At 35.3% G+C, this 24,682-nt stretch overlaps 1 protein-coding gene across 1 annotated transcript in view; it reads left to right on the forward strand.

Moving 5' to 3' along the window:
* Positions 1–24,682, forward strand: part of FSIP2 (fibrous sheath interacting protein 2) — an 82,170-nt gene that overhangs the window by 53,856 nt on the left and 3,632 nt on the right. The window contains exons 17-22 of the mRNA XM_058664702.1: positions 491–10,038; positions 12,038–12,535; positions 13,579–13,679; positions 17,365–17,411; positions 20,649–20,692; positions 23,244–23,313. Of these exons, the coding sequence (XP_058520685.1) occupies positions 491–10,038; positions 12,038–12,535; positions 13,579–13,679; positions 17,365–17,411; positions 20,649–20,692; positions 23,244–23,313 (10,308 nt within the window). The remainder of the gene's footprint in view (positions 1–490; positions 10,039–12,037; positions 12,536–13,578; positions 13,680–17,364; positions 17,412–20,648; positions 20,693–23,243; positions 23,314–24,682) is intronic.

Below are 24,682 nucleotides of genomic sequence, written 5' to 3' on the forward strand. Positions count from 1 at the left end.
TTTTTCAGGCCATAACAGGATACTGGAAGGGAAGTGGAGTAGCCGGGACATGAACTAGTACCCAGATTGGATCTTTGCGCATACAAGGAAAGAACTTTAGCCACTAGGCTACCATGCAGGGCCTCCCAGCTTATTTGTAATTATCTTTTTCTGTCAACAATGTTGTATATATTTTGGCATTTCCAGGGCTTTCCTTCATTGGAGATGATAGGATGTTCTAGGCTTTCTTGTTTCTTAGGAATCCTTAACCAAAACATTTAACTTAGCATTTTAAGTTCTTTGGGGGTATTTTTTCTCACCTTTTGGCCTAAAGTTAAGATTTTATAAGCAGAAAATAAGTTTTTGAGGAACATTTAATTGCTTTCTTCACTAGATTTTTATTTTAATATGTGGAAATGCACTAAAAGCAGAAACACATAAGTAAATAATAATTATTATATTGAATTTTACAAATTTCCCTTAATGAATGCTAAAAATTATCTTTTTTAAGTTTCCACAGAGGAGATGGTGTCTATTGTTTCTACACTGTCAATGAAAAAATATGAACAGAAACAGCCTCTGAGAAGCATATATCATCATTCTTCAATTTATCAATTTTGTGAACATCTCACCAAGTCAGTAATTTACCATTTAGCTTCCAGCATTTCTGGTGACACTAAAAAGTATAAAGAGAAAGAGAAAATATGGGAAATGCAAGATGCAGCATTCAACAAGATGATTTCAATTCATTCTCACATATTTGGAAGCAGGTCAATTTCTATTGGAGAACTTGCTTTAAGCATTTCTGAAATAGTTATTGAAATCCTTTTTAATGGTAACATTATAGAAGCTGACATTGCACAACAAGTTATTTCCATAAAAACAAAATATATTTACTGTTCAGGAGTAGCTTCTGCTGATTTTGATAATCTTTTTCAAGATCTCTTAATAGGAGTGATTCATGTTCTATCCAAAGAAATAGGAATAAATCATCACTTTGAAAGCAGTGGAACAAACCAATCACTTTCCTCACTTAGAAGCAATAGTATGTCTATTTGCAGCAAAACAAATACGGTAGAAAGACTGATAGACTCCATAGATTCTGAATCATCAACCCACCAAGTTGATCAGCTCATTCAAAAAAATAAATTAAATTATCTTGCACAAAAGTTAGACCACCTAGCTGGTAGTCTAACAACTCAAGAATCCAAAGAAGTAGTCAGTAAAGTTTTTGATATTGTTTTAGATTTATTTATGCCAGATGAATGCCCAGATGGAGCTGTGGACCCTGGTGAATTAGCACAAGCATTTTGCTCTTCCCCACATAATCAAAGCAATCAAAGTGACATCCAAAGTAGAGGTAACCTGGGACTATCTCCAAAGTTAGTCTTTCTTCTCAATGTTGTCTGTGAGAAACTTATTAGAACACTTTTGGAAAAATGCACTAGCACTGTTTTTCTTGATAGTGGTTCTTCTTCTGATGAAACATCAACAAAGGAAAATCAGCTTTCAAGAATACTTCAAAGTTTAGAAGATGGTGAATTTGATTTTTTTAAGGAAAAAAATTGTGAGCAATTTCAACAAGATTCCATGTTAGATCTTTCAGAAAATCTGACAGAAATGGATCAAAATACGTTGTCATCAGACACCATGCTTACTGCTATTTCCCATAGATTGGTTAAATCCTTGATGGAGAAACTATCCCAAAGCCTACAACAAGCTTCTGAAAGTCCACCTTTTAAAAACAAGCTGTTGAACTGTAGAACAAGAGAAACACAGTATAGTTTCACAAAATTACCAAAAACAGAATTAACAGATTTAGGACAAGGACAAAGCAATAGTTCTTTGGGATTCATGAGTGATGATGGTAATTACTTGACTAAATCCCTGGAAAATCCCATTTCAATTTGTTCCAAAGCAAAAGATCCATTGAGCAAGCAATACACAGTCAAATCTTCTTTTCTTAAAAGGCAAGAGGCAAAGGAAATGAAGGCAATTGGGTTTACCAACAGGCTACACCGAAGAGATACGAACATTGGTGTCTTTTCAGCCACATTTTTGGAGGAAATAATTTCAGAATTGTTTTTTAATCTGTCTACCACTTTGTGGAGCAAATACAAAAGTATCACTGAGGCTCAGCTCAATGAAACAAATGCATTATTCATCAACATTATAGTGAGTGAGTTAAATAATGCACAAGTTACTGTTCTACGGAATGCTGAAGAAAAGCTTTGTTTCCCACCTGTGCAAAAAGAAACTGTTAAGAAGATTGTTGACTCCATTTATCATGATGTTCTACACCAATATGAATTGAAAGTAACCTGTGGTAACAATACAATGTATGACAATACCTCAGTAGTAGAACAAATAACTAATGACATATTATTAGAGATTTTAGATTACCAGTTGCCATCCAATTTCAGTGCAAAGCTCCCATTTCACTCATATTACTCTCTCAGAGCAGACATTATACTGCAGAAACTTCAAAACAATCTAAGAAAGTTTATTTGCCAGCCTAAGTCTTCAACAACATATAGCACTATGTTATCACAGTCATTTTTAGAAGATGCCATCAAGAGACTTTTATTTCAGCTCTTTCCTGCCCCCAGTAAGGCTTTCTCCATGGGAAAAAATTATTTAATGAGTTCAGATTTTAATGAAATGTCCAGATGCATAATAAACAAGGTTATATCAGCCATTTCAAAACATAAAATTGGGTTTACTATATGTGATAATCAGTATCTGTGCCAAGGAAAAAACCTTGAAACAATGGTCAATTCAATTTACAGTAATATTTTGCAAATTTCTGAATCTCTTGACTCAATACAGAGAGGCATTATCAGCCGAACCCCAGCTGTGGTGGACAGAATTACCAGTTTTATTATCCAAGAGATCATTGACAATCATCTTCAGCAGTTTTTGGGTGGAGAGATTTTACCCCGTCCAGGATCTCCACTGGATTCTGTATCTGACATGGTTAAAGAGATTCTCAGTGAAGCCATAGAGTCACACAGACCCCAGCAGCACCCACACTTTAATACTCACCCGGATACAATTGTAAGAAATATTGTTACCAGACTTTTATCAAAAATTTTCAGCCCAAAGCATAGCACTGAAGTTGAGTTAGACGAAATGACACAGAAAATAGTTAACTTAATAAGTAACCATCTGGACAAGAATAAAAGTCACGCTTTGCGTAACTACAGAGAGCAGTGTTTCCCCTCTATCGATACAGATACTGTGGATGAACTTGTCACCTCAGTTTATGGAAATGTTTTAAAGCAGCTTGGCTTAGATACTGACACCGAAAAAGAGCTTAAAGATGGTGAAGTCTTTGTGGAAAATATTGCCAATTTGATTGTAGCAAATATTTCAGATTCCCTTCTTCAACCATTCTTTTCTGGGGATTTGTCAGCTTCTTCCTATCCCATCCGAATGGCAGACACTATTGTTCATGATGTCATTAGTAACATTAGCAAGCCTACCAAACTAAACCAGACTTTATCATCATATAATACCTTGCTGCCATACACATTTTTAGAAGACATGATCAGAGTGCTACTGTGTAGGCTGTTTCCTTGTGCATCTAACATGGTTTTAAACAGAGAATCTCCAAAAGATGCATCGGAAGTGAATTTCAATGAAATTGCTTCTAACCTTATCAGTGATATTAGAATGAAAATTTGCCAGCATGAAATTCGATTTTCAAAAGATGAAGAAGAAACCAAGTTTGCTTATTCAGAAGATGATGTACAGCATCTTGTTAATTCAGTACTTAACAATATTTCACAAAACTCTGGCTCTCAAGAGTTAGCTGAACAAAATATTACAAGCAGTAATGATGCTCTTATTGATAGAATTGCAGGTTTTATCATTAAATATGTCTGTCAAAAACATCTTCATCCATTTTTGGATGGAAAATCGTTATCTTCTTCATCATACACAAATTTTGATGATGAGCAAATGCAATTATTTTATGTTAGTGCTTACTCCTCAGAATTTTTAGAAGACATTGTCTGTGGAGTCTTAAGTAAAATATTCCACAGGGTAATAGGCATTGTACAAACAAAATTAGAAAGACACTCTGAAGATGAACTGTTTGATAAAGCTGAAGAACTTATTCACTTGATAATAGACGAATTCTCAAAATCCAAAATTAGCATTATAGATAGTGCTGAAGGACGACTGTATTTACCTCAAGTAGAGAAAGATGTAGTAAAAAAAATTATTGACACAGTGTACAGCAAAGTTTTACAAGAATATGAAATGAGAACAATGCCTGGTGAAGATTTTCTATATGACACAATAACATTGGCTGCAAAGATAACTAAAGTCATCCTGGCTGAAATTTTTGACTTCCAAATTCATCCTGATATTATTGAAAATCTGCCTAGCAAGTCATATTCCAAACTCAACGCAAATGTTTTGATTAAGAGAGTTCAGCATGATATTAGTAAATCACTATTGCGAGGAAAGTCTTCTACAATATATACTACCATGTTACCACATACTCATTTGGAAAAAATAGTCACTCAGCTTATATCCCAGATGAGTCCATTTGACTCTAGTTTAGAAGATTTAGATGCTTGTCAATCAGACTTAAACAATACTGTTATAAAATTGATAAACGAAATCATGTCAATAATTTCAAAGCATGCAATATGTATTATAAAACATGGTAATGAAAAACAAAACATGTTTTCAGAAAAAGATATGCAGTCCATGATTGATTCCATTTCTGCTGATCTTTCTTACTCAAACTTGTACCAGTCTCTTACAAAAGATAAAAAAGGCAAAAGTAACATACCTGTTTCAAAGATAGCAAGCCTTATAATAAAAGAAATTTTTAACCATCATCTCCAGTCATTTTTAACTGGAGATAAAACTCTCCTTTCAGCTCCGGTTGATAGAACTTATAAACAGAAAGAACTAGATCCTAAACATAGAAAATTATCTCTCATTGTGAACTCCGCTGTCTTTTTTGAAGAAGTAATTTCTGAACTTTTGTGCAAAATCCTTTATGCATTCACAAATAATGTCTCAGCTGCTGAAAACCTAGATAGAGCAAAAGCCAGAATTACTGACATCGTTACTGCTTTAGTCAAATCAATTGTTCTGGAGTTTACCACATCAGAGATTTTGGTTGCAGACAGCATTGATGAAAATTTACATTTTTCAGAAGGATACAAAGAAATGGTTCAAAACACAGTAAACATAATTTATGAAAAAATATTAGATGAATATAAATCTCTGATTCAAGTATATAGGGTTATTCAAAGTGATACTGATTCCTTTGGAAAGAAAATATATAACTTGCTACTGGAAGAAATTTACGATTATCAGGTACAGTCATTAGTTTCAGGAGAATTACTGTCTGCTTCCTACTCTTCACTTCGAGCTGATAATATCATTAGAAATGTGCTCAACATCATCATGAAAGATAGCTATGCCTTGCCGTCATGCATTACAGTGCTGCCTCATTCTCTATTAGAAGATATGGTTTACAAACTTTTAGTGCATATCTTCCCTTCATCCAATACAGAACATGAACTTAAAGAGGAAGAGGTTTTATCAGATTATGAGTCAGTGGATGCAGCTTCAAAATTGACTGATGAAATTATAAAAGAAATTTCTGAACATGAGATCCGACTCGCCACAGCAGAGGAGAATGCAGAAAGCATACAATTAGAAGCAATTGAAAATTTTGCTGATTCCATATGTAATAATATTTTGAAAAACTCTGAATTTCAAGCTGAAGTACATAGAGACACAGACAAAAAACAAGGCTCATTTCTCAGTAAAATAGCCAGTTTCATTCTGAAGGCAATAATGGATCATCATTTAAAACCATTTTTACATGATGAGGAATCATCTTCCAGTGACTTACCTGACCATGTAACTGTACTTGCTAAATCTGGTAAAGAAAAGGCACAGCCTGCTCTATATTCAGCTACATTTTTGGAAGATGTAATTGTTAACCTTGTGCACAAATTTTGTGCTGTCCCAGCTGTCATTGAAGATCCCAAGAAAAAAGAAAGGTCAGAACCTGATATTGTGGGCTTGGCTATAAAGTTTGCAAACTCTTTGATAGGGGAATTTACAAAGAATGAAATTAAAATTTTACCTCATGCTGAGGACATATTTCCTTTTCCACCAATTGATAAAGAAGCAGTTGATAAAATATCCAATTTTGTATATGATCAGTTCATTGGAAAATATTCATCTGATGTGATACCTAAAAATGATAACAATAACTTTGTTGTGGAAGTGATTGCCACTTTAGCCCAGAAGGCAATATCTGCATTTAAGATTCAACCACTTTTTTCAGGAGATTGGTCTTCCACTTTCTTTTCATTTCTAAATCCAGAAAACATCACCCAAAGGGTTCAAAAAATACCACCAAAAACTACTCAAATAACTAGGTGCTTAAGTTGGAACCAACTTATTCTGCCAGAAAAATCATCAAAACATAGTTCTGTAAGCTCAGATCACAAAACCACAATGGACACTCTGGAAGTAAACAGAATGAATAAAACAAAAAGTGTCAAAACGAAGAATACATCCATGAAAAAAATTGATATCAAAAAACCAGTACCTAACACTGTAACTGCCATTTTGAAAGCCAATACGATTAACTTGAGATCAAAGTCAGCTGAATGTGTGGCAAACAAAAAAGGGGAAGGTGAAAATAGATTGAGAATTTCTATGCAAAAGCGCAGTGACCATACATCAAAAATTATTCCAACTATCAATATGAAACATAAAGATATTGAAGAGTCAGAGTTGAATGAGATACGTAAAAGAAGTGGAATTGAGACAAGCATATCATCTCCAAAAGCTGAGAAGGCGTTAGAGGATGAATCACACAGACATATTTTAGCTTCATCTGTTGATACAGAATGTAAGAAGGAAGTGCTTGAGCCAGATACTGAAATAGAAATTGAAAAAAAGATCGAGAGTACAGGAGAAAGTTCATTTAAAAAAGATGACAAGCCATTTCATTTATTTTGTTTGAAATCCAAGCAAAGAGATATAGGGACTATCACAGATAAAACTTTGGAAAAAACCCAAAGGTCACACAATGAGAAGAGGAGAGACTCTTCAGCTCAAATAGATATGGATGAGGAACAACATTCAGATGAGGAATATGTTGAAAACATCACAGAAAATATATATGACAATGTTTTTGAAATACCTTCTCAAGAATCAGCCCATTTTTCAAAATACAGACACAGCAAGACCTCCCAGGGTGATAAAATATTGAATGTAATAAAGGACATTAGCAAAGACTCCACACCATCACTTACAACAAAAGATTTATTGGCCTCCGTTAACAAAAATGTCCCTTCCAGAAGGAAAGAAAAGGAACAGAAAGAGAGAGAGAAGGAGAGACGAACTGAAAGGAAAAAAGAGAAAGAAATGGAAAAAGAAAAAGATACAGAGAAAGAAAAAAAGAGAGAGACCAAGAAACAGATACCAAGAGAGAGAGAGATCAACAGTGAATCTAGTGAACCAGATCATCCTCCGGACTTAGCAAACAGTAAACCTAAGGTCTTTCCAGCTACATTTTTAGAAGATGTTGTCATTGAAATGGTTAACAAACTGGTATTTTCCTCCTCACCAGAAACACAAACATGTGATAAATATTCAAACCTACATGATGATGATGATAATCAAACTGAACTCTATGACACAGCTATGAAACTTATTGATTCACTTTTAAAAGAGTTTTCAGATTCTCACATTAAGGTATTTAGGCCAGATATGAAAAATCAGTTTCTCCCACCTGCACATGAAATCTCTTCAGGTCCTAAAGTACCTTCCAGTTACAAAGAATCAAGTAGAGATGAAGCATTACCCAGCATCAAAACTAAACCTGTGGAAAAAGTGCCACATATGCATAAACAGCTTTCTTCAGCTAAAGCGCCTTTGCTCAATGAAATGCTCTCAATCGATAAAACAATGGTCAATAAAGTTGTTCATTCATCTATTTGCAACATTTTGAAGGAATATAGATCTCAAGACTCTATCTGTAAGAATATAAATTCTAATGGGGAAAATTTAGCCAAAAAGCTGACTAGTGCAGTAATAAATGAAATTTTTCAGCACCAGCTTAATGTGATTTCTTGTGATGTTCCAGTTTCAGAATGCCGGCCTCTAGAATCAAGAGATGTTTATAAAAAAGTCCAAAAGGTGACCCAAACAGCCAGTAAGGAATGTCAAACGTCATCACCATATACCATAATGTTGCCCTATAAATTTTTAGATGATGTGATTTCTGCTCTGTTATCCAAAATTTTCTCAACAATATCCAATTCCAGCCCCAAAATAAAAGCTGCTGAGGGCAATTCATTCATGGAACTGGATTTCCTTCAAATGAAGTTAGTAAGTATAGTTGCAATGGGGATCTCTAAAAATGAAGACATGACTATTCAATATGTAGAATCCTTACATTCCAACGATGATGAAATCATTCAGTTAGTAGTTCAGTCTATATATGATAATCTTTTGCCACTGTTTGGGTCACAAGAGATTATACAAAATTGTGTAGCCAGTGGATGCAGAATCCTTTCAGAAACTATAGCTGACTTAGTTATAAAAGAAATAACTGGCAATCAACTGCAGAGGTATTTTTGTGGAGAGCTAAGTCCATATCAATATACAGATGTTGATAGTATTGTTGAAAATATTCTTAAAGATATTATCCAACCTACTGATATCCCACCACTGCAACCACCAAATGCTCATAAAATGTCTTACACCATTATGGAAGAAGTTACTGTAAAATTTTTATCAAAGATTTTAGCAGTGCTTCCAAATGTTCAGAAAGAAAAAACAAAACCTCTAGAAACTGAAATGCAGAGAATAATCTCAAAAATCTTAAATTCAGTACAAGAATTTATCTCCAAAAGTAAGATTAAACTAGTACTGCCAGCCAATGAATCACCTACTGTATCTCTAGCTGAAAATGCAGGCATTGAAAAAATAGTTAATTCTGTTTGTACCAACATTTTAAAGCACTCTGGTTCTTATACTTCTATACTTAAAGACTTACTGGGTAACAGCAAGGTTCTCTCTGATATAATAGGGTTTTTAATGGTGAAAGAAATTTCCAATTCTGAATTTCAACCTCAAGGAGAGGAAGAAGTATCAAATACAGAATTAGCTCTGGAAGCTGTCAAAATTATGGAAAAAGTAATCAAAATTACTGATGAATTTAAATTCCAAGACAAAGCTTCATCTCAAACATTTTCTGTGTTAGACGGCAAATTTTTAGAGGAAATACTGGCCTTGTTGTCGGCTAAACTAGTAAGGCCACCAAATGCTTCAAGCAAAGACACAAGCAACGTATCACAGCCTGAATTAAATAAAATTGCCTCTCAATTGACAAAATCTGTAACTGCTGAAATTTCCAAAAGCAATATTAGTCTTGTAGCTGCTAATACTGAAAACACCCTTTCAAATGCAGAAAATACAGAAATGGTTTCCCAGGTTGTTAATTCTGTTTACAGTAATGTCTTGCAATATTCTGGAACCAACAAAGAAATTAATGACATAAAAGATACAAAAATATTACTCCCTGACAAAGTGGCTAGTTTAATTATTGAAGAGGTTTTAAATTCCCCATTAAGTACAGGTAACACAAAAAGTGCAGAATCTGATCTATTTGGAGATCTAGACCTTAAAAGAATAGTTGAAAAGGCACAAGAACATGTTATTAAAGTGACGCCTGACTCAGACAGAGAAGAGTCAGATCATGATTCATATGAAGAGGAATTTCCAATTAAAATAATTCCACATGTTGGTAGAAAGCCAATCAAAGTAGATCCAAATATTATTTCAGAACACTTAGCTGTCATTTCTGTAAAAACACAACCACTTGAGAAAATTAAGATGGAGTGCCTAAGAAGAACTGGACATAGCATTGCAGAACTGAGAAAAGCATCACTAAGTGGGAGAAGTTACTGCTCCTTAGACTCCTGTGCTTTAGGAAACAGAAAAAAAGAAAGGCGCATCTCGCTGAATATGATAGGACGTCTGGATGTAAAACCATTGGAGGTAAGTGCAAAGGCAATGACAGAAAATTTTATTATTCTGTGATTTCCTTTTTCAAATAGAAAGAATGCATTTTTACTGCTCCTTCTCATACCAATGGGTGAACTGATTGCATTGGGTCACTGATTCAATCACACAGTTTACTTGTATTTTGCATATCAATTTCAGAGTTTCTGGTTAAGGTCCCTAGGTAATCTTCCTAAGAAATAAATTTGAGCTATACTTCTTTGGGAATATAAAGGCATGTCCCTACCAGTCACACCAGATTTCTGGAATTATTGTGGTATGAAAAAAGAATTTTCTGATCTCTTTCACTTTCCATTGGATATTTAAAGGAATCCAAAGGGTCATTTAATAGAGTGTCAGAATCAATACCCATCTAAGATACTTTAAACCATCCAATTTAAGACTCCAGAGTACTTCTGTTTCTTTTAGCGAATTCAAATATTGAGATTATCATGCTCTGGGGTGCCTTGAGTCTAATTGATCCAGAGTTTTGGGAACAGATGTTCATCTCTTTCATATATGCTCATCATTATAGTAGCATTAAACTTAGCGGTTTTCATTCACAATGGTACTTTAAGTAAAATGCACTCAGGTAAGTGATTGTTTAATGGATTAAAACATTATCTCAAATCACCCTTTATCTACTTGCGGAATTATCTGTGACAAGTATTACCACTACTTACCAGCTCGGCTTACTTATGTCACTTGTAACTCACAAAAATTATTAAGAGTACTTAATCCATAGTAGATGCTTGTTTTTTTAATGAAAGGAAAAGTCATACTGTTTAAAAAATGATGCACTTATAGAAATTTCAATGTGGGAACAATGTTATGGATCAACTGACTAGTCCTCTGCCTACAAGTGCTGGCATCTCATAATGGGTGCTGGTTCATTTCCCAGCTGCTCCACTTCCCATCCAGCTCTCTGCTTGTAGGCCGGGAAAGCAATGGAGGAAGGCCCAAGTCCTTGGGACCCTGAAACCACATGAGAGTTTTAAAAGAAACTCCTGGTTTCTGATCGGTTCAGGTCTGACCGTTGTAGCCAAATAGGGATAGAAAAATTCTGCCCAGTTATATTTGCAATTTCTTTAACAATGAAAATAGAAATTGAAATTCAACTAGGGAGGTCAGAGGAAATGAATAGATAAAAAATTAAGAAAAATACCTTGAAAAGATCTGTAGTGCAAAAGGATAAGAAGTAAAAATCCAAAGAATAATTTATCTACTCATAATCTTTACAAATTAAGGTAGGCAATATCTTCCCTTCTTTTTATTATAGACCTGTATATAATTATACATGTTTATGATATGTAACCAAGGATTTAAAAAAACAAATGGACATATCTTCTGGCACAAAAATTTCCGGATAAACAACTAAAATAAAAGTTAATTCAGCTATTTTGCAATAAAAAATTAAGAAAAAAATGTTTAGACCTTCCTCTTCTTTTTGGTGTAAGATAGGATAACATGAATTCAGTTTAAATAAAATGATAGATGGCAATAAATATTCATGTTTTCATCTATTTAAAATATTACATAAATATACTAATAAGTGACATTTGAAGATACTACTTAAATTGAAACTAAAATTGTAATTCAATAACTATATAATAAGAATACTACAGGAAAAGTGATTAAAGTATTTGCTTTTTGTTTTTTTTTAAACATTCCATTTATTTATTTTAATTGGAAAGGCAGATATGTAGAGAGAAGGGGAGAGAGAGAGAAAAATCTTGTGCCTTCTGGTTCACTCCCAAAGTGGCTGCCATAGCTGGAGCTGAGTCAACCAGAAGTGAGAAGCCAGGAGTTTATTCTGGGTCTCCCACACAGGTGCAGGGGCTCTAGTCAAGGCTTTGGACCATTCTTTACTGCTTTCCCAGGCCACAAGCATGGGGCTGGATGGGAAGTGGAGCATTTGGCAAAAATTTGGCCACTAGGCTACTGCGCTGGGCCCAGAAGCATTTGTTTTTAATATTTGCTGTTCCTTTTGTTTCAGCCTGTTTGCAGAAATTCATTTCAGAGTATAAGAAAGCCTGATATCACCAAGGTAGAGCTATTGAAAGATGTCCACTGCAGAAGAGATCTTATTACTCGTTTAGTAGCTCACGATATTGAGCATGGAGATTCAGAAACTAACTTAGAAGAAACCATTTCCGATGAAGTTGAGATTGTTTTAGGAGAAGTTGTTGGACAACAAGAATGCACACATGAACTATGTGAACTTCAACTCAAAGACGCCATGAAGCCAACAACAAGCAAAGCTGTTACTCCAAAGAATGCAGTAAGCGCAGGCAGCCTGAAAAGGTTTTTAGCACTCAGCAAATGCTGTCATCCTACATACAGTGCAAATATAGAAAATACTGAAGCCATCTCAAATCTGAGAATAGAATCTAATGAGAGGCAAGTTAAAAAAGCTACTGGTAACCTTGACATGGCCACAACAAAAATCTTGACTGAAACAAACGCTCCTAGGGAGAAAAAATTACAAAGTAAGGTAAGTGAGAAATGTGACTATTAGTGACAAAGTCAGACTCAAAACTCTTGTTCAAGAATACTCCTTGATTAGGCAGGAAATACTAAAATGTATTCATTCAGCTCCTCAGCCTGGTGATACATCTAGTAGAAAGTATAAAACCCAATCAAAGGGAAGGCAGAGAATGGAAAGACATTTAGGTTAACTAGAAATGCAAAAGAAAAACAAAAAGGAAATTAGTTAAGAGAAATGCAAACTAATACTGGGAAAAAGTTGATTCACTCCTTCTTGTATGCTGGCTAGCAAGTTCTCATTGTAAATGTTTATGTGAAAAACCTCGCATCAGTGGGAAAGCACTTGAAGGCTAGCTAACATTGCAGGAAGAAAGAAAAAAATGCATATAAAATTAGATTGTCTCGATTTGACTCCAGGGCAAGATAATAGCCAATTTTTTCCTTAAACATATTTAGCCAACTTAAGAATTTCACTAATGTACCAAAATACGTTAAACTTCATCCTTAAAATCATCTATTAAACATTGTACTTATGGTAAACAGTTTTGGGGGCTGCTTTTAGAACTTCACATGATTATCTGGTCCTCAGTGATTTTTTAAGTTTATCCTTGTCCAAAATTTTGTATCATACATATGGTTTTGTTGAATACATAATTTAGAATTACTAATAAATCAGGTTCTCTTGATTATCCATTTGATGCTAAAAGAAAGACATAATTTTACTTAAAAGTACAAATGACGTACCAACAAATATATTTGAATTTGTGTTAGCATGATTGATCCTGGCATGCTTCTGAGTTGATGAGGGTTGTATCTCTGTCATTCGCTTATATCTCAACAAAACATGATTTTATTTTTTTCTTAAGTGAGGAATGGAAAACCATATTCCTCAATTCTTTTAAGTGAATACTTAAAATTTGTTTTAAAGTTCAATATTATAATTTAGCACATAAGTACTGAGCTATTTAAAAATTTGCATATGCCCATAGATGAGAAAGTACATATCATACTTTATTTCATGGAATACATGGTTTACATTTTTCTTTCCAGAAGGAAGAAAGGCTTATTGTTCCTGAACCACCACATTTCTTACTACATAGAATTATGAGTTCTTCTTCCTACAACCAGGACGATCTCATTTCAACTATCAGGTATATGAAAATAAGTTAATACTGATAGAGAAATCTGACATGACGATAAGGCTTATGGGACGGATGGTGCCTATGGTAAAACTACATTGAGCAAATGTTAAACTTCAATCTTCCCTCATTTTTTATTGTTGTCTCCCTTGCCTCCACACCGTAGATAATTTCTAAGCCTCTGATTATTAAGTTTCACCATTTCTAGTTTCCTGGCCTATTCATCATTGTTTTAGGCCTTCTTCCTAGTGCATCAGTATCTTAGATCAATATTTTTAACTTGAGGGATAGGCGTTGAATTAATGATATGATGTGCATTACTAACACAAAACAATTCCAGCTTGACCCTGTTAAGAGAGATGGCTTTTTACTATATAGCTATCTGATCTGTGGGCAAGTAGCCAAATTTTTTCTTAGACATATTTTAGTCAACTTTATAAAACTTTACAAATGTTTCAAAATATTTTAACTGTCACCCTTACAATTATCTATTAAAAATTGTTATGGTAAACAAGAAGAATACAAAGAAAAGAGGGAGAAATTTAGGTTGGAATACAGAGATGAATTATAGAAATAAATAGAGGTTGACATGAGCTTTCCAAGATGAATAACAGTATATGAGAGGAAACAGAATAAATTCTGATGACTGGAAGATCAGTGTATGGACTGTGTATTTAATTCAGATATCTCTCTCTTGATTGTATCAATGAAATAAGAAGGGAGTATAGAAAATGCTCAAAAATATACATTTAGATAAGTTCCAGGCCCTTATTTTCTCATGGGGGAATAAGACTGAAAACTGATTATAAACTATCAAAATATTTACCTTATTTTTATATTATAATCATATAAAATGTCTACAAAGCAATCAAATATATATACAGGAACAAAAGGAACATTCAATAAGAAGCTACGTTTAAAATGATAAACCATTCTTCATATATTTCCTCATTCTTATTCAGCTTCTCCCAGCATACCACAGCACATTTAAGTGCAATAAGCTCAAGTCCCAAATTCTTTCCCCGGGGTGGGAAAGTAGAATAGAACTTGTTTTTAGTATTTTGAATAGAAGGAAGGAAGGAGAGAAGGAGAAATAGATGGAGAGAGGTATAGAGAAGCGATGGAAAAAGGAACTCAGGCAAGAAGGAAAGAAGGAAGGAAAGAGAAAAAAGAAAATTGAAGGAAAATAGAAAAGGAGAGAATGGGAGAGAAGAAGGAAGGGAAAATAACACATATGAAATAACACATATCAAATAATACATATCAAAATAACACGAGAATTAATGGAATAAGTGTTACCAGCAGTGGTACTGCAGAAACCAGTTATGAATATTTCCCAAACTCTTTGTCTCATGACCAAAAAAATACATTTTTTTAATTCTTTAACTCAAATTACATATTTAATTAATATTGAAAATGCAGGACATGTTCCCCCAAAATAAAGCTGAAGCTCGACTCTAAGGAAAAGAGCAAACATCAGGGGACTATAATAGCCTAAAGAATGTTATAAATTGGAAGTGTCTCACTTTCTGATTTTAAACCTTACTTCTAAGCCATACAAACCAAAACAATGTAATTTTGACACAAAGTCAGAATTAAACCACAGCAGAAGTGAATTAGAATTTGTATGTAAACTCGTGTAGTTTTGAATTTTCAACACAGGTATGAAGATAATTTAACAAGAAAAGGATAGCATTTTCAACTAAATAGATATTCACATGCAGAAAAATGTGGATCTTCACACCAAATACAAAAATTCACTCAAAATATATCAGATGTATCTGCTAAAACTTTGTAATTCTTGCGCCAAGCACAGTCCCTGCTAAAGTCCTTACCTTGCATGCACCAGGATCCCATATGGGCGCTTGTTCTAATCCCGGCAGCCCCGCTTCTTAGCCAGCTCTCTGCTTGTGCCCTGGGAAAGCAGTCAAGGATGGCCCAATGCTTTGGGACCCTGCACCCGCGTGAGAGACCCAGAAGAGGCTCTGGGCTCATGGCGCAGCTCCGGCCACTGCATTCACTTGAAAGTGAATCAATGGACAGAAGAACTTCCTCACTGCCTTTCTTCCTCTCTGTATACCCGACTTTACAATGAAAATAAATAAAAATCCTTTAATAAAACCTTTGCAATTCTTAAAACATGAAAGCTTCATGAAAGTGAATTTGGTAATTTTTTTAATATATCAAAAATACAGGCAAGAAGATATAAATGAGATAAACTGAACATGGTTCAGTAGTTGAAATACTGCTTGGAACTACTGTATCCCATATGGGAGAACCCGGGACTGGATTCAGGAATGACTCCTGATTCCAACTTTCTGGATTGCATACCTGGGAGATAGTAGGTGATGCCCTATAATTGTATTTGCCACTTGCATGGGTGACCCAGGTGTGGTTCCAGGTTCCTGGCTTCAGTCTAAGCCCCAGTTACTGTACGTATTTTCAGAGTGCATTAGTTGATAGGAACTCTCTCTTTCTCTCTCATTTCTTTCTCTGTCTTCTATCAAATATAATAAAATTCTAACAATTTTTATAAATTAAAGATTTTTGTATTTCAAAGGCCATTGTCAACAGGCTAAGACATCAACGAAAGAACTAGAGAAAATATTTTCAAATCATCTATCTGAAAATGAATTAATATCCAGAATACATGAAAAGCTCCAGTAACTATAACCAAAAAAAAAAGTCAGCCCAATATGTGTACAATATATGGATAGCTAGTTCTTCGAGGAAGGTGTACAAATTGGTAATAAGTACATAAAAAATGTTCACTAGTCATTAAAGAAATGGAAATCAAAGTTAAAATGAAGCTATAGCAATAACTTATAGGATATGTAAAAAAGAAAAGAGCCAAAAAGGAAGAAAGAGGAAGGAGGAAAGGAAGAGAGGAAGGAAATAAGCACTAATAGTAATTATAGCAATGGGAATCTGGTAGGAATATAAAATGTTGCACACAGTATGAAAAACATTATTCAGTTTTCTCTAAAAATTAAAAATATAATTAGCATATGATACAATATTTTAATTCTGAGTATATGTCTAAGAACAGCAAAGCCAGGGACTAGAACAAATATTTGTATACTCATGTGTATAATATTATTCACAATAGACAAATAATGAAAGTAATCAGGCATCTGTTGACAGATGAATGAATAAACAAAATATGTTATGCATATTCTATAGTTCAGAGTTCACATGCTGTAGTGTGAACATTCAAGATCTTACATTATGCTAATTTGGGTATTAGACACAGAAGAATAGCCCATGTGTAATGCTAGAATAGTCACATTCATAGAATCAGGAAGGGTACTAGGTTCTAGGAGTAAAGGGAAGGGGCAGTCAAAGGAAAGAGGATTGAAAGAAAAGGGTATTAGTGTTTAATGGTTATGAAGTCATAATTAAGTAAGATGTAAAAAGGGAAGGGGATGGATAGTGATGACAGTTGTATGAAAATGTGGATGTTCTTAAACCATAGGATAATTCATCTAAGAATAGTGAAGGTGATGATTTTTATACAATTTTCATCATAGCTTTAAAGTGTAAAAAATTAGTTCAGGAATCATCTTAATTCCATTTGAAATTTCAGAAACATACTATCAGGTTTCCTTCCAAATAGATCAGCTGTTACTTTGCTTAACCAATAATTTCTTCATTTATCGAATGCACTGAAAATTATGTCCTCTTTATTTTGTTTTAGTGAGACTGAACAATACAGCTCAGATCCCAGTGCTTCGGTATTAGAAGGTTGGACTCTTTTTTCTTTATTTAAATTAGAGCGTATTCAAAAGAAAACTTTGTCAACAGTTTGTTTTTCTTGTTAATTTGAAGTTGCTTTTTTTCTCCTGTGAGCTTCTCTGCTTTGAAATGTGATCCAATGTTATATTATTCAGGTGTGATATGAATCCAGACACTGTATTATCTAAATTACTGTTAAAAGTCCATTAATTTGAAGTCAAACACATGAGGTATTATTATGCATACACATTTTCTCTGCTCCTGTAAGACTTCTGTGAGGCTCTATGTTTATGATAATCCATGTTTGGGCCAGAGCTCAAGCCATTTGGGTTTGATCTTTTTTTCTTGTTGTTTGTTTGTTTTGGGAAATTAAAACTCCTTCAATGAGGGAGAACATGTTTTCTGCCACATGCTATTTGGATATTTATAACATCATTCAGAGGCTATACAAAATTATCAACTTTAAAAAAATAAGAAAAAAAGAAAGCTGTAAGTTTGATTAATTTAGTGATTTTTGAGGCCTGCCTGCAAGCTCCTTAGCAGGCAGTGTTCCCTACTTCTGCGTGTCTAAATTTATCCCTAGCGAGACATATAAAAAAGCTCTAAAAGTTAAATTCATTTGCTCATATTAAAACCCAGCTACAGAGGGCCAACCTCCCTTCCTCTCTCATTTCCTTCACCTTTATCCTCCCCTCCCTTCCTCACATCCCCCTCTTTATTCTCCTTTCCTTCCATTTAAGAAAATCTACTCTGGTGCTGATCTCTTAGAATGTCAGCTGTTTCAACTAGTCTGTCTTTTGACCTCAGAGTATAAATCTAGCCATGATAGCATGTATAAGAGGAATCATTCTGTATTTACTATAAAATGGCCTTGACTATAAATCACAGCTTTATCATGACTATTTCAAGCATTCAATCCATGCAAGGAACATATTCCCTCAACTTAGAAGACATTTTAAGATAACTCACAAACAATAGTAAGTCAGTCAGAATTTTCATAAACATACAACCAGTAGGAGTCACAGTAATCACTGATACAATCTCCAGGTTATGGAATCATACACTGTTGCACAGCTGACTATCAGCCTCCTCATTCTATAGATAAACTTAAGCTGAGACTGAATCAATGACTAGTCCAGTGTTATTCTGCTTGAAAATAATCTAGTTTGGATCTCAGGTCTCCCTTAATTCAGCTTTTTTGCCGTGATAATGCTTAGTGTCCTGACCTGCAGGACATGACGCTCAAATCCTGAGGGTGGACTGGGAATGCTGGGCTGGTAGCCCCGGGCTGCTGGTCCAAGAAACACGGACGCTCATAGTTGTTGGAAAAAAGTGCCTCTCTCTTTATTTTTACTCCTCATATATATACCTTCTTCTCTAGGGGAGGGGGAGAAAGGGAGGGGCTTCCTGGGAGTAATTATCTTCATTGAAGCAGGGAAGGAACTAATCATCTATATTGAAACAGGGGAGGAACTAATTATTTGAACAGGAACAAGGGTAGAGGTTCTGTTCTGCTGGCTCTACACAGGATGTTTTGGCCTAATATCCTGCTTGCTGTGGTCCTGCTTGCTGTGGCCCTGCTTGCCCAAGGCAGGCTTTGCAATGCAACAGGCTGTCAGGTAGGCCAAGACTAAGGTCCATAAGTCTGTGGCTCCTAACACGTAGTTCTCATATCCTTTAGTATACTATAAATGCTCAATTATTCATTCATTTGAAGATCTATAGACTATCTTCTTTAAGTTACAAGGTTCTATATGTGACTGACAGTCATTCTTCCCATGGGGATTACATGTTAACGTGAGGATTACATGTTAACTTGGAGTTGGAAGAGAAATATGAGAACAAACTCTCAAGTCATTATAGTGGCAACACCTGGAGATCCCTTTAGCTCCCATAACTTCTCTAACCCTCTCCTTGTTTCTTTATGGTTCACTCCACCCCAGCCCAACTGAACTTCTAACTCTTCAAGTATTCCAGACATTTAGGGCCTTTCTAGTTGCTGATCCCTCCTTTCCATTCTCAACTGCATCCCCTTAACCAAATTGTAGATGACATATAGTAGATGGAGGCATTCAGTGAGAGAAGAGACTATGGGAGGAACTAAGAGAATAGGGGAGAGAGTACAAATACTGTTTGGTTATGTTGAGATTGAAGTATCCTTTAGGCACTCGAGATGAAGCATTACCTAAGTAATCAGATGGTTAGGCTTGGAGTTCAGTCAAAAGGTCAATGCTGGATTTCTAGATGCACACAAAGTGCAATAAAATCTCAAATTATTTAATTATGATAGTTTGGGATCTTTGATTTGTCTGTGCCACTTTAGCAACCCAACTTGAAGTTTTCCTGCTGGTTTAATCTAGAAATGGAAAAAGGTGTCATTTGTAAATACAGAATAGTAGTAAATATGTACTCAGTCTGTAAAAGCAAAAAAAATTTTTTTGCAATGTAATGTAGATGGTTAAATCTTAGGAAAATTATTAACCAAAATTATCATCTTACTGATATTTTTCAGATAATTCAATCACTCGCTTTCCTATTTGAGTTCCTCAGTGTGTTACTATTACTTATTTTCTAGAACATTTACTAGTCAAATGGATGATTTGGAAAGTGAATGCTTGTAATAGCTCCTGTGGAATGCATGTGTCCAAAATGGTTTTAGCAACATATCTCACTATTTTCCCTTGTAAAACAGAGAAGACAGTCCATACACATGACACATATGAAAAAATCAAGGTTCAGAGATATTACAATCAATTTATCAATGTTTATATAGTTCCAAGCAGGTAAACTATGACTCAAATGCAGATTAGAGCTGGAATCACTTCTATGGCCATACCACCCTGAATGCACCCGATCTCGTCTGATCTCGGAAGCTAAGCAGGGTTGGCCCTGGTTAGTACTTGGATGGGAGAGTTGGAATCCCTTAGGAATTATCTATTAAGTAGCCTCTCATTTTCAGGTAAATGGATTCTTGGAGTCGGAATGGCTGCACCTATGCAGTTAATTTGTATGTAATATAACTAGCAACATATATAACCAGGTTTCCCTACCTAATCACCTTCATCTTTCATAAGGGTTAACATATGCTTAAAAGTTTTACTTAATTTCAGCCTTGTTCTCATTGTATGCATTTTAAAAAGCAATTATTTCTTCTATGTGGCTAAATTACATGATTGTTCAAAGAAAAAAAATTCACATATGTATTTGACCTCGGAAAAAAATACTTTCATTTTTCCACCCCCACAGAAAGCTATCAGGAGCGAACGCCAGAGCATGCAAGCAGTGTTAAGGTAAATACTTTTCAGCAGTCTCTAATTGGTGTATGTAGGAGTCCAGTTTAAAACTGCATAATTTGCAAAGTCCAGTCAGGGACTACTGTGTGCTACTGTATTACATTGAAGAATTTCAGGATTTTTTTTCACAATTGCTTCAGATCCAAATCTCTTCTACTAACAGTCTTGTTCCTGGTACCTGAAATCCCCTAATGAAAATTCTCAACTTATGGTTCAGTATGTATTCTGTCTTGAAATATGCAAAGTAAAGTATTGCTTCTCCACAATGCCCACATATGGTTTCATTCTTAAGCCCTTGTTACTCTTATTTTGGAGAAAATCCTAGAAGGGCTGAGTCTCTTGTCAAGGCAGTAGACCCAAGAGAGGGAGCCAGGGGCTATAAACTTCAAAGACTGAGGAAAGTGACTTTCAACAAGTGAATGCTGATCCCATGTACCTAGAAAATCACTCATTAGTGTTATAAAATGCTCTCTTGCATCTCTGTGAGCCCAGGAAAGTTTCTCTCCCTTAATCCTTCTCAGAAAGTTACAAATAAAGAATGACTCTTCAGAGCCTGTTTGGGTCTACTACATTGTTTCCACCTACATTTAACAATGTCCATCAATTATCCAGTCATTTCCCATAGAAGTGAGCCTCAAACAGCAAGAGGGAGACAGAGGGTGAGATCTTCCATCCGCGACGGCCACAGTGGCCAGAGCAGTGCTGATCTGAAGCCAAGCACGAGGAGCTCCTTTGGGGTCTTCCCTGGGAGTTCAGTGCCTGAGTTCTTGGTCCATTCTCTTTCCCAGGTACATTAGCAGGGTGCAGGATCCACAGTGGAGCATACAGGTCCCACCACTTTACCCACTATACCACAATGCCAGTCCCCATTTTCTATGCACAAAGAACAGACAGTATCTATTTTAAATTTTGAGAAAAAGAATGAAAGGCCAACTCTATGACAACCAAGATTTTGAGTTTTAAAAAACTGAATGTTGTCATTATAACACTACAACCCTGCTCCGTAAAAATAGGCAAATAGACGCCAACTGAAAATAAGACAAAACCACCAGAAAACATTTAAGTGCATCTACTCTCCAGGGTACATAGTAGCATCTGCCCCTGAATTTGGATTTGGGATTTTCAGCTGTAATTCTCCTATCTATATTAGTGTCCTCCTATGTTAGTGATAAACATATATATATATATATATATATATATATATATATATATATATATTCATATTTTCATATATATATATATACACATATGAAAGTAAGATTACAGAGAGAGGAGGAGAAAGAGAAAAAGCTGTCTTCCACCCACAGGTTCACTCCCAGATGGACGCAACAAGTCAGGGTTGAGCCAGGCTGAAGCCAGGAGCCAGGAGCTTCACTTAGATCTCCCACATGGATAGCAAGGCCACAAATACTTGGGCCATCTTCACTGCTTTACTCAAACCATCGGCAGGAAGCTGGATCAGAAGTGGAGCAACTAGGCCTCTAACCAGTACTCACTTGGGAGTTTTTTGTTTGTGGTTTTGTTTTTTTCTCTCTCTCAGAAGATCAGAGTTCCCTGCCTCCATGGATTCCAATGAATATAGTGTGGGCTTCTAGTACTCACACTTTTAAATAATTTTTTTCTGTCATGAAACTCTTGTACCTGTTGCTTTTAGGAACTTACACCATGGCATATAAGGCTAAACTTCTGTGGTGGCTAAATTAGTAGGCTAATGCTCCACTTCTGATTCAGTTCTCTGCTTACAGCTTGAGAAAACAGCAGAGGATGGCCCAAATGCTTGGGACCCAAACCCGCATGTAGACCCGAAGGAAGCTCCTGGCTCCTGGCTTTAGATCTACTCAGCTCTGGCCATTGCAGCCGTTTGGGGAGTGAACCTTGCTCAGTCTCTGCTTCTCTGTATAACTCCTCCTTTCAAATAAAAATAAATCTTAAAAAATTGTTGCTTTTTACATGATCTTGTATTACATAAAGTTAGACTTTATTTCAATGAATATTCACTTTTCAAATTGATAACATTATAGAATAGCTAAAAAATAGATCACCTTTTTCAGGCTATTTTATGTCTTTCTAGTACAACTTGTGCTTTTACAGGCAAAGAAATAATAAAGTCTGCAAAGTAAAGCCAGTGTCTAAACCTCGTCTCCTTCCAGGACTTCTAGGTCAACACATTCACTTTATTGCACTGGTTCTAACAATAGAGAGTATTTCCATAAAAGAAAACAAACATTGTGAGGCTTTCATCCTTTTTTTCCTTTTCCCCTAACATCTTATCTGTTCTTTTCTAAAGACTGTGAGCTTTTTCTAATTTAGCCAAAGTAGAAAGGGGACAATAAGAGGTGATAATTTCATGAGTTAATATGACCGACTGAACTTTTTCCACAATTTTGCAATAAAGATCTCAATTCATGACTAATCCTATTAATTATGATGGGAAAAATATAAAATACCATTTATAAAGACGTTTTAGTAGCTGTGTGTATCTTTTGAAGATTCCTAGGTATAACCAGTGTTTAGTGTCTAATCGAAGTATCTGAACTTGCTTTGGCAGTTTATCACCATCTTTGAAGGATCCAATGATGCTGCTGGTAGTGCGTATTCCTCAAAGGAAACCATTGCAGGTACCAAGCATACTATTGTTTTAACTAGTATTATATACAACTAAATACTATAATAATAATAAATAGTATTATTAACAACTAGTATTATAACAATTTAATTATTTTGAGTTCAAAATTATTGCTTAGTGGCCCTCCCCATGTACATAGCGCTTTCCTTATAGCATGGTACTAAAATTTTTATTAATTAACCTTTACACCACTTATATATAAAAATCACCTTTCAGTTTACTGTGCAGTTCTCATTAAAAGTAAGAATAATTAAGGGGAAAAAAACAGCATTCTATTCTTCAAGATCACATATCATCCCCACCTTGCCAGGCCCCAAGCCCCACACCCACTGGTAGTAAGCTGCAAAGCTGTGATTCTCACCCTGTTTTCAAAAGCTTAAGGCATTCTGCATCATCCTAGCTTGCATCTCCACATGGTGAGAGGAGCAGAGTAAGCAGTCCAAAGCAGAGCAGTCAGTTGAGCAGGAGTCTGTGATTACTGGAGATACTTTGTCCCCTGACAGAGGGGGCTGCTACCCACCATCAGTCACTGGCATTCTAGATTGCTGTCAGGGTCTTCCAGTGCCAATCTTGCCAGTTTGTAAAAGAAAATGAATACAAATATTTGATATGAAAATGTGTGACTTTGTAATAGCCTCTGTAGTAATTATGAAAGTGTTTTTTAGTCCCATGTATACTTGTGCATCTTTTTAAAATGCAACTATAAAATATCAGAAGCATACATACATCCTCGTTTCTGTTTTTATACATCAAATAGCGATCCTGCTAAAGTGAAGTATGATCTTCCATAAGAGTCCTTAGTACTGGGATAACCATCCAGAACACAACCGAATCCTTACTGAGACTCTGGTTATCTATATTACCTGATGTCAGATGAAATAAAAAAGTGGCTTTCTGTCAGTCAACCAGATTTATCCAAAGTGGCTGACAAATTACAGTACTTTTAATATACTTTCATTTTTACCTAAGAATTATTTTTCTTAATTTTAATGTAATTTTTAATGTTGTTTACATAGTTGAGAGGCATGCATGCCCATGTGGGCCTCTGACTAGGGCGGGGTGGGTACGGTATGGAGGAAGGTGGGTAGGACACATGTTGCAGTCCTTTTAGTAGAGGGTAGCTATTGCTGTCAAACGACATCAACATCTGGGGATGGAAGATGGTAATTTGGTGACACATAGAGGTCTCAATGTGCGGAAAACGTTCTGAGGGTATTACTTGAGTGGTTTCCATAACCCTGAGATGTTGTTAGTTTCATTGATCCAGGGTTGAGAAAAATCTTTCCAAGGTATGTGGATTGACAAAGTTCAGCTTAGTGCAGGCACAGATTCAGAAATATGCAGCAAAGTTCATCAGAAGA

Source organism: Ochotona princeps, chromosome 5, assembly GCF_030435755.1.
Source record: "Ochotona princeps isolate mOchPri1 chromosome 5, mOchPri1.hap1, whole genome shotgun sequence".
NCBI classification, from domain to species: domain Eukaryota; kingdom Metazoa; phylum Chordata; class Mammalia; order Lagomorpha; family Ochotonidae; genus Ochotona; species Ochotona princeps.